General features: G+C 37.5%; 1 protein-coding gene across 1 annotated transcript in view; it reads right to left on the bottom strand.

The window, feature by feature from the left end:
• Positions 1-4,938: 4,938 nt before the first annotated feature.
• Positions 4,939-12,816, bottom strand: part of LOC129270960 (telomerase protein component 1-like) — a 41,421-nt gene continuing 33,543 nt past the window's right edge. Inside the window, exons 24-25 of the mRNA XM_054908301.2 lie at positions 7,540-11,479; positions 4,939-6,966 (exon numbers count right to left, since the gene is read on the bottom strand). Of these exons, the coding sequence (XP_054764276.2) occupies positions 11,273-11,479 (207 nt within the window). The 3' untranslated portion in view covers positions 4,939-6,966; positions 7,540-11,272. The remainder of the gene's footprint in view (positions 6,967-7,539; positions 11,480-12,816) is intronic.

Raw genomic sequence — 12,816 nt, 5'->3', positions numbered from 1 at the left:
GGTAAAAAAAAGCATAGTATGTACGTATTCATTATGCTTTATAATGAACAGACATATTGTTATTTGTTTGTTGTTTATGTGTTCTATTCACAAATGGCCACAGAGGCTGTTTTCATTCATAACCACATACCCATATCAAGACAACAAAGACTATACCTGCGTGTACACAGTTGACATTGGTTTTTTTTCTGAAGAGGTGTAACAGCAAAATTCACAGAGATAAATAAATACGTAGTGTGGTTCAATATGCAATACAATGTGTCAGTCCATTCTGTATTCGTATGCCACGGTGTGTAGATCTTGTCGATGTATGTCTGTCCATTCAAGGCGTAGTATGTGTGTGGTGCGCGCACCCGTGTGTGTGAGGGTGTGTGTGTGTGTGTGAGTATGTGTGTGTGTGCGTGCGCTTGTGTGTGTTATTTTACCTCATTAAGTATGCATCAGATTGCACGATTTCAAGTTCAAAATTGCAAAAGCTCCCTACCGTGGGAGGGGGGACACCCCCCTCCCACACCCTCCCCCCGGTCGGTCGCTTCGCTCCCTCGCTCGGGCGCTTTGCGCCCTCACTAGCGTTGGCAGCCCAGTCATCCCCCCAGGTGTACGAACCTGTCTACGCCACTGCTAATCACATTTAGTCCCCCAAGAATGTAAAAACAACTATCGGTTTACTGTGTGAGATAATCATTGCTGAAACCTATTTTGTCACAAGGGAAACATCTTTTTACACACATTTATCAGAATATGAAATGATTTCCTGTCATGAAAAAAGGAAAAAGAAAAGTGGGGACATCATTAGCCCACCTATCGCATATTCATGACGACATGAATGTAACTGACATTACAATATAATGCCAAAATGTTAAATACTTCATCACCGTTTAACATATTTTCGTGAAATTATCAGTGTTTTGCTGGTTAAATCTTTCTTCAGATATTATTTTCACCCTTGAAATTCTGTACGCAGGCAAGACCCCCTGCGCTTGGCAACCCGCAGGATCTTCCTGCCGGGTGCTCTGGTACAGAGTGACGGCGATCCTCAATTATTTGTCGCCTTTTAAGATAGTTCACGACTTCTATTTCGTCTAAAAAATGCCTTTTCCATTCAATGTTCAAATTCTTTTTTTTTTTTTTACCGCCAAAGGCTATTTCAATCTTCGGTCTGTACTCATCTAATAATAATAATAATAATGATAATAACAGCTCAAGTATCAAGACCTAAAGATTGAGATCGAGAGGATGTGGAACGTGAAGGCAGAGGTCGCACCAGTCATCATTGGTCACTCAGGAATGGTGAAGAAGGGAATGGAAGCCTGCATAACCAAGATCTCTCCTCATTTCCGGATGTACGGCATTCAGAAGGCAGCTATCTTGGGTACTACCAGATTGATGAGAAAGACTCACGGACATTAGTAGTGTAAAGTTCTTAGTTGCACTTGAAATAACTTGTTGCTTTTTGTTAGAGCAAAGTTATTCAAGAAAAATTACGGACTTCCGCGATCCTGTTTAGAGGAATAATAATAATAGATTTATCCGATCTGCAGAGTGCCCAAGGCACAAATAAAAAAAAGAAGAGAAAGAGAAAGGAAGTATACACATCGAATGATAAAAACTAGAGGAGTAATTGATTAAGAGTAGGAAGCATTGGATAGACGCGTCTTTAGGTAACATTAGAAGCTTTTCGCAAGTACGACGGGAACAGATCGTCCGCCGGAAAATCTCAGCAGGGGGTCCCCAATCTAAAGAATTTACATGTGTCAACGGAAGGGGAAGATCGCTCCAGCGAAAAGGGCCAGCGATAGCGAAAAACCATACCCCACATGATTTTGTTGATTTGGAAACAACTAGGCAACCAGAGTGGGATGAACGTAGGGACCAGACAGGAATCTTTTGTCTCTTATTTATAATCAAACTGCACAGCTCCTCGTAACATTCAGTCCACTTCCATCTCTCAAAACCCCAGCCGCCAACTCCCTCATTCTCAAGGGCTACTATACTTCCATGGGTGGGGATGCATGGGGAGCAGGATATCTGTGATAATGGATCCCTGAAATTGGTCATGTTGTTTTGCATCACTTATTGAACAAAAATCAATAAAGGAACACTCGGCCTATAAAGAATAACAATACAGATACATTTCGGAGCACAGAAGACGGTCGTATAACTGACACAGGCAGCATATTAAACATAATGTATCAAATGGGAGCATAAAGTATCAGATGAGTTACTGAAAAGAAAGTATATTTTAATCAATTAAAGTAACACAAGATGGAAAATAAGGTAAAGATTATGAATAATTTAATGGGTAAAATCTTTCAAATCGAGTTTCAAACAATTCACCCGTCGCGAGCAAAAATCGATGGACGAGGCGAGTACGCTAAAAACTGTCTTTGTCTACCATCCCACCAGCTGCGTAACAGGGGTCGATGGCCAGGGGGGGCAAGAGCCAAAAATTTCCCGGTCATATCATGGAACAGGCAATGGCGTCATAAGGCAAAAATTTTGAGGGGGCGATATGGCGTATCGGGCAAATATATATATATATATATATATATAAGCGAGCGAGCGAGCGAGCAAAATTTTGTGACATTTTTATTGCAAAAATCCAAATTTGTGATAGATTTTGACATAATGTTAAAAAGATGATATCATATTTCACCCTCCTCTCTTTCCTTATTTCTCTCTTTTTTGTACGCCACGGTGAACAGGATTTTTGTTATGATTGTGAGCATCAGGGCGAAGCTCTATATGCTCGAGGGGGCCGAGTATGGCGCTTCTGGCAAGAAGTAGCTTAATATAGGACCCGAGCGAGCGAAGCGAGCGAGATAAAAAAATCACCTTTTCATGAGAATCTAACATGAAGATAGATTTTAACGTGATATTCAGAAAAAATATAATACACTTTCCTTTCTTTCCTCATTTTTGTTGTTTGGTTGTAGAACTTTTGGGGGCCATGGTCCAAACTCATCCATATAACAGTGCTTTATGGGTGGGGTCCAGGGCATAGCCCCGGAACCTCTTGATATCAAAGCCATTTTAAACCTTACAGATGGCCACTTATTTTAATCAAATTGCGTGTATATTTATATAGCTTTAACACAACACATAAATTCAATACAGTTGTGTATCGTAATCATCCAAATATTGTGAGGGGCACACTATAGCAAATGTGGGAAAATTTGTAAAAAGTCGCCAGCGAGCGAAGCGAGCCAGAAAAAAAATGGTCTGTTAAAATGAAATTCTAATTAGGTGATAGATTTTTACATCATTATAGGAAATATCATGTCATATGTTTTTTTCATTCATCTCATTTCACTGCCTCCTTTATTTTCTTTTATTTCCCCATGGCTGTGGAACCACCCCCCGGTACGCCAGTGCTTCAACAAAAAAGCTTAATGCAGGAAGGGTCCATATAGGGGCCCGTTATAGAACCCATTAAAGGTTACAGATGAAGAGCCCCCACTGCACGGGGTCTTGACTCTTGGACAGAGCCTTTGGAGATTTAGCAAGTTTATGATAGACTTTCATACGACATTATGCTATATACCATCCGTTTTTCTTCCCGCTCGTTATCTCAATCCTCGGCAGCCCGGTAGTGTACGTTATCTTGTCCCTATTCTTTATTTTCCAATTTAGATTTTGGATAATTCCATTCTGCCTTTATTTCCCGCTTTTGTTTGCCTTTTTGTCATCTTTAATTTATTTCCCTGTCTTACTAATCATGCTAATATATTTGTATATTGGGGCGAATTGTTCTTTCTCACTTGTTCTTTTTCCTTCCTTTTCCCGTTATCTTTCCGTTTTCCCTTTTTTATGTTTTTTCTTAGTTCTTTTTTCCCTTTCCCCTTTTTTCTTTCCTTTCCCTTTCCCTTCCCTCCCCCTTTTTTCCCCCCCCGTTTTTATTTTTATTTTCCCGGTGAGCTCCGCCAGGGGGGGGGGGCAGCTTGCCCCCCCGCCTGTTACGCCACTGCATCCCACCCTTTTATGATCATGGGAGGTAGGTAAAACCTCTTGAATTATGAGAGGAAAAGATTTAGGGCCTACGGGAGTCATTTTCCTTTATCAAAAGACAAAGGGGAAAATGTGAAGGGAATAAAAAACGACAAAGCAGGATGCCCCTAAATTACACAATCGAAATAAGTGTTCAGAATTTTTTTCCCATTATTCTCGCGCTGATCTCATTATGCCAACTCTGCTTTTCATAAAATCAAATGTATTTGGTCGGTTATTGCAGCAAATTTCAATACCTAATGCTCCTCGTATAGACTGGTTTAACACAGCCAAATTGTATTTCAAACTCAAACTAAAGGCATTGTTCTTGAAATCCTGGAAACAGTAGTGACATGACATTTGCTCCGGCGACATTTGCTCCATTCATAATATCTCAGAGGGAATAGGGTAAGAGTTGAGATTATAATAAGAGTTTTTGGCTCAGAACAATGTAAAAAAAGGATAAAAAAGGATTATGGTTTATTTAGTTTTGAAGGTTATGTCTTGGGCTTAACATGCAGATTTTCCATAGGAGCAATTGTCGCCAGAGAAAATATCATGGAACTGTCCAAGTTAAGGGGTCTTCATAAGGCTGTAGGCTCTTGAGAAGTTATGCATGTGGTTATGTATGTCTTTATGTCCTAAATGTTATTTTAATGCATTGACAAATTCAAATAACTGATATTGAATCATGCCATGAAAATATAAATTCACATATTATGCTTGTTAACAAAAATTGGTCAATGCTAGTCAATATTTCGATATTTCAACTTTAGCTAATTAGCAGGTTAGTCAACCCAGAAATCTGTTTGTATTTCGACTTACACTCATGCCACTAACCCTTTTAAAGTTAGGAATTAGACATCAAGGAGCAACAAAGATTATATCCTGAAACTTTCAGCACAGTCCACGTGCTTAGGTTTTATATGGAATAGAAAAACTACACAGATATTCTATTTTAATTAATTTTAATCAAAATACATTTTCATGTTAAATCGCAAAATTTATCCTTTAAAACACATTTCATTACGTTTTCGTCCACACCATACCAAACTGTTTTAGGGCATACACATTCATATAATAATAATAATATAAGAATTGAAATAGTGATAGCCACATTTTGTGTGACTTACCAAAACCAAAGAGCAAATCATGTCATTATCTTATTAGTCTTGACCCCTTAGTTCCAACAGAATACTCAATTTGAGTTTATAACCTCTTTCCGAAATGGTCTACTGCTCAAGATTTTTATGGATAAGACTATTTTTTGAAAGACTGGACGGTATTCAGAAAACTGTATTTTACAGCACAAGGAGCTGCTACATGTACAATATGCTTACTGTTCTACTCGTAAAAATACAGTGTCCCAGAAAAAGCAGCAGCCCTGAAATTCAAGACACAATTATTTTTTGTCCCAATATTCTTTAATGGTTTAGTTTCCTTTTACCAGAGTTGATAACCTAATCGGGTTCACTAACTGAATTGATCTAAAAAATAATTTAACAATATTTATCAAGCTGCATTCTCCAATGATACACTATACATTGTACTTTGTTCAGTATAACAGATGGGAAAAAAATAATTGATAAGAGATATCAAGAAGGAAAGATAAAAAAGTAGAGAGAGCGGGAGGGACATAAAGACAGAGTGGGAGAGGGAGAAAGAGGCAGGGGGGGGGGGGGAGAACGAAGGAGGAATAAAAATGAACACATGTAGATTGTAAGAGAGATGGGACTTCCATACATAAAGACCTAGAGATAAAATACAATCATAGAAGAGATTTTATTGTTTAATATTTTGTTTTTTTTCCCCTTTCTAAAAACAAGATCCCAACATGAAGTACATACATTTTCACTGCTAGGGAGTGGGGAATAATCACTAGATAACTGTAAGTGTCCAAAATATACAAAAAGTCAGTTTCTTTCCAAACATAAACTAAATCCCACAGAAATGTTGGGAAAAAAGTAACATAATTTTATGACGATATTGACCCATTGCTTTAAATGGGACAAACAAAAACGTTTGCAAGAATACAAGAATATTCAGATTGTAACATTTAAATATTCCAAAAAGCCTACAATAGAAAAGAAAATTTATCTAACGTTATGTTACAAAATTAATATTCCAAGCTCACTGATTGTAAATCATGTTAAAAATCTTAAAATGAACATATTTCAATATAACATACTAACACATGTTTGCTACAGTAGGTAAATCATATAAGTACCTTGCGGGCCACAACTATATATTACCATTTACCTAGTTTTTATATATTTACTGTCAAATTTTGTGACTGAATTCTGTCCTAAAATATGAGGCACAATAATGAAATCATCTTAATAACTAGAAAGAACTGACCTTCATTCAAGACACGCATTCTTTATCCATCTCAGTCCATGAGAATTAAATGCATCAAATGAAACCATTTCCTTATTCAGTCCATCGACCCAGAAAATTAAAAAAAATTGTGTAGCTTTGACAAGGCATGCAGTCAATATATCATGCTGAGAACATACGCATGAATATTTCATTATCTATAAAAGCATGGCTCATACCTTCGTGTTTTAAGCTGTGTATAGCAGCGTTAGCCAAAAAAAGCAATAAGCAACCTAACCCAGCATACTATGCAACAAAATAATTCGTTGCAATCACACTTTTGCGTAATAGGTCGTCGGAGCTCGTACAGAGTTGCATGCATTAAAGTGAGGTAATTTGAGGTAAATCGAGTACTAAAAATAAGTTTATGCAAGCGTAAGCCGCTCATTATTGCTTGTTCTTGTTCGTCTGATTTTGGTTGTGTTTGGATGTGTTCAGTTCTGGATGTTTGCCAAATTTCGAACTTCTAAGCAAGGCCTCTGTTTTAGTCAGCGTTTTGACCTCATATCTGCTCATTTCATTGCGTTGCGTTTGACTGCATTTGTCTGCGTTCAGGCTATCTGCAGCCGAACACAATCCCAAAACAGAAAGGGGTGAGCCATGCTTAAAGCGATGGTCCGGGCTGAAGATATTTATATCTAAATAAATAGAGTAAAATTCAGAACAAAATGCTGAAAATTTGATCAAAATCGGATAACAAAGTTATTGAATTTTAAAGTTTATATTTTGTGAAAACAGTACTATGCACATCGTCATGAATATTCATTAGTTGGGCTGATGATGTCACATTCCCACTTTCCTTTTTCTTATGTTATTACATGAAATCATACACATTTCATTTTTTCATACATGTGTTAACGATGTGTCTCCATTATGATGAAATAAGTTGCGGCAATAAATAACTAATGCACTTAATCAGTTGAGTTCTTGGTAGAAAAATTTTGAATAAACCTAATTTCATACAATAAAATACAAAAGAACAAGTGGGGATATGACATCATCAGCCCACCTAATGAATATTCATAAAGACATGCCTAGAACTGTTTCACCGGAATAATGCAAATCTTTAAAATTCAATAACTTTGTTATTTGTTATCCGATTTTGATCAAATTTTCAGCATTTTGCTCTGTGAATTTTACTCTATTTATTGAGATAAAAATATTTCCAGCCTGGACCATCCCTTTGAGTGAACTTCCCATGCACGGACCAAGAAAGTCATCTTTAACACATTTCAAGTTCATTTTCAGAACTCACTATCAGGTATTAGAGTTCTCTCTCAAAATTAACAATACTTTCAAATGAATCAGTATATCAAGAGAATGGAAAACTAAAATAAATACAACCTTATGACGTACATACACTAGATGGATTACAAACATGATAAAAAATATACATACATACTAGTTTTCAAAAGCAACAGTTCTCGTTTTATAATTTCATGTACATGTATATACATTTGTATAGAAACTATATTCAAGTCCGAGGATAACCAGAATAATATATTACATAATAGAACAGCAACGCAAGTTATCAGCTTATGATTGTACAAATGCGTATGTAGGCTTAAATGCTGAAAAACTTGATATATCCTATACCATATGTTATTTATTATGGCTTTAAAAATATTTAATAAAAAAATATATAATCAACCTGTAATTCAGCATACCTGTCAATGCAATAAGAAAGACTACAAACAAGTAGCATCATCTGCAAAAAAAATTAAAATACTGAAACTTATGTTTGGTTTGAATAAAGGGAGTACTAGTATAACATAGAATTATTTGACAAGATTCATCCTTAAATTTTGTGTCCAGGAGACCCTGAAAACAAACAACTGCTTGAAGTATTTCCTTGCGCAATGCTGATTTATGCTCTTGGATTATAAACTGGGCAATACTAGTATGACAAACATGGAATTAATCATTAATGACCCTGACGACATATTATAGCTTTATTTATGTTCTTGCACATGTGAATAATGCTCATTGATTCGTTGGAAAATGAATTTATTTCACTTACGAAAAACACACACAAATATTGGTAAACTGCATACATTATATACATTCATGAATGTAATCATGATTATTATATATACCTTTACATAACATACAAGCATATAAGCTTTATATCATCACATTGTTAAAAGAAAGTCAGGCGCATAACTCAGCATTCAAAGTTTGTTGTTTACGCGTCTATATCATCTGAATATGAAAAATAATATATACATAATGCCTGATAATAGTACAAGTATTAAATTATGAGAGAAACATATTGTTATTGTAGATGGGGTGTTCAACCTTGTACCTCAAAATTTAACTTTTTTTGGGACAGATCGGAAAAAGCTTAATTATAGAGTTCTGACATTAGTAGAAACCTTCTTTTGCCTCTCCTGGGACCCGTTGCAAAAAACTTTTGCCATGAAAAAGTCTGGCAATTTTTTTGTCAGAGTTTTTTAATGTGTGATTTTCAATGGCATAATTTTGTTTGCCAAAGTTTTTGTTTATTTGCCAGATATTTTTATGGCAAAACGTTTTATACAACGGGTCCCAGGGGCCAGTAACACATAGCTTAGCAATGATCATAGAACAATTTTCTATGATTGATTCCATTGACTACAATGTACAATCAATCTTGAAATCAAGAGTACGATTAAAGGTAAATGCCAGTTGTGGTAACCATATCAAAATGAGTTCGGAAAGAATCCAATGAAATGACCACCAGTGTCCGTTTGTATAAATAAAACATATGTGCCAAAGAATTCTGGAAGAAATTGTGTAATTGCTGAGAAATCAGCAAATAAGCACAGGATTCGGGTCAAGCGTCGGGCTGACATTCAAGGCAATAATAATACACTGTCCCACGTGCGCTTATCTGTGTTGGTGATCTTCAGTGTGAACATTTTTCAGCGTAGATTTCAAGATTTCACAAAGTTCAGTTTATGTAACTGTACCAGATCTAGATCCTCGATGATATACTGACAATTAAGCCTGGTTTACAGACTTTCTCATGAAATCAGTGTTTACTGCAACTACTGGCATTTCTCTTTAATCACTAATCTTCGTGTTATGGGACCCAGGTATTAGGAGATGTTTTTTTTTTTAGACAGTATGAGGTTTCCAACTGCTTCTTTCAAATCTTTTTCAAAATTATGAGATACAAGGTTAAAACATCCAAGCAACAATATGTACGTATTTATGAGCCTCCACCATTATAACCTGGCTCACACCTTTGCGTTTTAAGCTGCATAAGCCCAAAATACGAATACGCAGCCTAACACAGCATACTACCCAGCAGAATCTTTGGTTGCAATCAAACTTTTGCCAAACAGCTCATCAGAACTCGTACAAAGTTGCACGCAGTAACTGAGGCAATTCAAGGTAATTCGAGCACTAACGGCACCTTAATGCCTGCGTAAGCAACTTGTTTATGCTTGTACTCATGCCTCCTTGCTAGCATTTACTCGTTGCTACTTGTAGGCTTCTGAATTAGTCTCCTGAATTGACATTAGCTTGGGTTGCATTTGCTTGCATTCAGGCAATTGCTTGCCTTCAGGCAATTCGCAGCTGAACACAAGCCCAAATTGCAGAGGTGTGAGCCAGGCTTAAGAACATAAAAAGTAAATGAATTGATTCAGAATATCAATAGCTCGCTTACTACTTCCCTAGGACAAGCAATGTATTATAGCCATCAATATTTTTACATGTTCAATCCTGGTTCCTGAGTTGTTATGTTACAACAATTCTTCCAGAATAAATCTTTGACATTCCTTCATAACAAAGGAACTCATTCTCACACACGTGTATCACTCTATTTCTTCTTCTCTCTCTCTCTCTCTCTTAATAACATATATATCAAATGCCCCTTCCCTAATGAAAGACATAAATGTACAAAAACTTAACACAAGCAGTGTACTCATGAAGCTGTATCTTGTATTTCTTTTCCAGTATATTTTCCTGAGACAACCAGATCTAAAAATTTTGGTAGCTCATAACAAGTCAGGAAAAATCACTGATTATTTGTTTCATGAAAAGCTCCCGAGGCGAACGGAGGGCAACAATAATAATAATAATACCAACATGCTTATATAGCGCATATCACTGCCAAATGCGTCCCTATGCGCTTAATTGGATATTATTACCCTGGCTTTAGCCCCGCAGCCTTTCACAGTGCGGTGGCATTTCAAGGAATAAATTCCTGCCAGGTACCCCTTTACCTCACCTGGGTCGAGTGCAGCACAATGTGGATAAACTTCTTGCCGAAGGAAATTACGCCATGGCTGGGATTGCACAATGCTTTATTCCTTCAGATATAAATAAAGAGACTAACAAGTGGGGTATTACTCTTGGTAAGAATAAGGTATAGTATTAGCCTCATGGGTAGGCGCCTTTTCAAAAGTCTGTGGCGTGCCTTTTGGCAGGAATCTCACTATAAAGACACTTTGCATCTTAATCTCATAGCTTCTTTCCTGCATTCCCCTTCATTCTGTCAATGATGAAGTTTGAGAATCAGTAATGAAAGGCCGTTTGTAGGATTCCTGCGAAACAGACACGGATCTTCCTTTTGACGTATTTCCTGATATGGGTCCTCTTTATACAGTGCCTGTGGGAATGGCCGAATTCGGTGGTCAGGACATTTCGAATTTGTCGAGTCTACGCAATTACCCAAGACATCCCGTAGAAAGGGAAGTGGGCGACCAAAGAAGACATGGAAGAAGCAAGTGGTGGAGGAGGGTTGGGTTGAGGGAGGAGGATGCACCAAACAGAGTAAGATTGAGGGAGGGGGTGAGGGTGTTCGCTGTGGGCGCGAGTCCGGCCGCCCCCGTAGTCGGGAACTGATCCCGTTTAAAACCTGGATGACCGAGTGGATGCCACACACAAGGAAATTCTCTTTGAGTACTTGAATATATCATTAGTAATCTCCATCACTTGAATCTGAATACTCTGAATGATCGTCTCCGATAATGAGTCCACGGTCTTCAGCGGCTTCGTTACCATTTTCTGCGTTTCTTCGGTTCTTGGCTTCTTCTGCTTCGACCTGTCTCGCTACGTAGACATACCTGGGTTCCTTCAGGCAGTTCCGACATCGCTGAGTCCGCGGGTGGTGGTATCCAAATACCTGTAGGAAAGGTTAAAAAAATCTTAAGAACAAGAGACTTCAACGGTTTCACACCAAAATATTTACAAGACCTTGTCATGCCTTATACACCAGCTCATAGCCTGAGATCATTACACCAGCTTCTCCTAAGGATCCGCAAAACACGAGTAGCCTATGGAAAGCGAGCTTTCATTGCTGCAGCACCTTTCCTTAGGAATAATTTATCATTCGATTTAAGAATCATATCATCAATGAAGACTTTCAAATCTTTACTGGAGACTCATCTTTGTAACAGCATCAGTTCTTGGCATTAAGACACTCATTCAAACTCTCCTATTCTTTCTTTTTTCTTGTGAGCCTCGGAATAGAACATTTCTAATAAGATGGTGCCATATAACTGCCTCTTATTATTACCATTATTACTGTACAGCATCTGGGAAACATTTCATGAACATTTTTGTCTGACGAGTTGTCAGATCTGACAACTTTTCTTAAACGTGATTGGCTCAGAAGCACTGTTACTATGGAAATTGTCAGATAAAACAGGAAAAGTCCTTTCATAAAAGGCACCACAGGGGAGCGTTTCATCAACATTTTCGTCTGACAAGTTGTCAGCAATTTTCCTTAGCCACTGCTACCATAGTAACTGTCAGATAAAACGCCTGACAAGTACTTTCATGAAATGCACCCCCGATCTCTTCCACACCGGCCCACTACAGGAAAGCCAGTACATACAACAGCTACATCTATTGAGAAATAAATTGGGGTTCATTTTGTAGGTTAGAACTTTGGTAAATTAATCCCTATGGCAATTACGGTGAAAACCTCAATTCTGATTGGCTGCTATTTGTTGCAGGGTTTCACTTGGCGAAGGAGTCGACAACTGGCACTCCAGAAAAGTGTTAAGATAACCAAGGGTCAACTTAAACTATGGCTATTAGAATACCAACCACGCGCCCGTATTCTGTACTCGGGTTTAAAGTTGTGGTTTAACTATAGACACCCAGTTGTGACAAAGCTGTCAAATAGTACACAGACATTTCATCAGCTCATTCAAAATTGATATTATAATTGTCTGGAAACAATTACTAAAATAAATAAGTCTTCACTACTGAAGGAGAGAGAACACTAGGCATAAGAAACAAGGACCCGTATTCTGAAGTAGGGTTCAACTCAAACTCAGGTTTAAAGTTGTGGTTTACGTATGGATAGCCGATTCTTCCATAAATCACTAACAGTAGAGATATCATATTTCAGCTCATTTGGCTCTCAAATCATTCTCAATAGTCTAGGAAGTATAGATTATTGTCTTCACCATCGATGAATCAGAAAAGGGCACAGTAAACATAAGAAACACA

The sequence above is a fragment of the Lytechinus pictus genome, chromosome 11 (genome assembly GCF_037042905.1).
Source record: "Lytechinus pictus isolate F3 Inbred chromosome 11, Lp3.0, whole genome shotgun sequence".
NCBI lineage: Eukaryota > Metazoa > Echinodermata > Echinoidea > Temnopleuroida > Toxopneustidae > Lytechinus > Lytechinus pictus.
The sequence above is the reverse complement of the archived record's forward strand: the minus strand, read 5'-3'. Positions and strand labels throughout refer to the sequence as shown.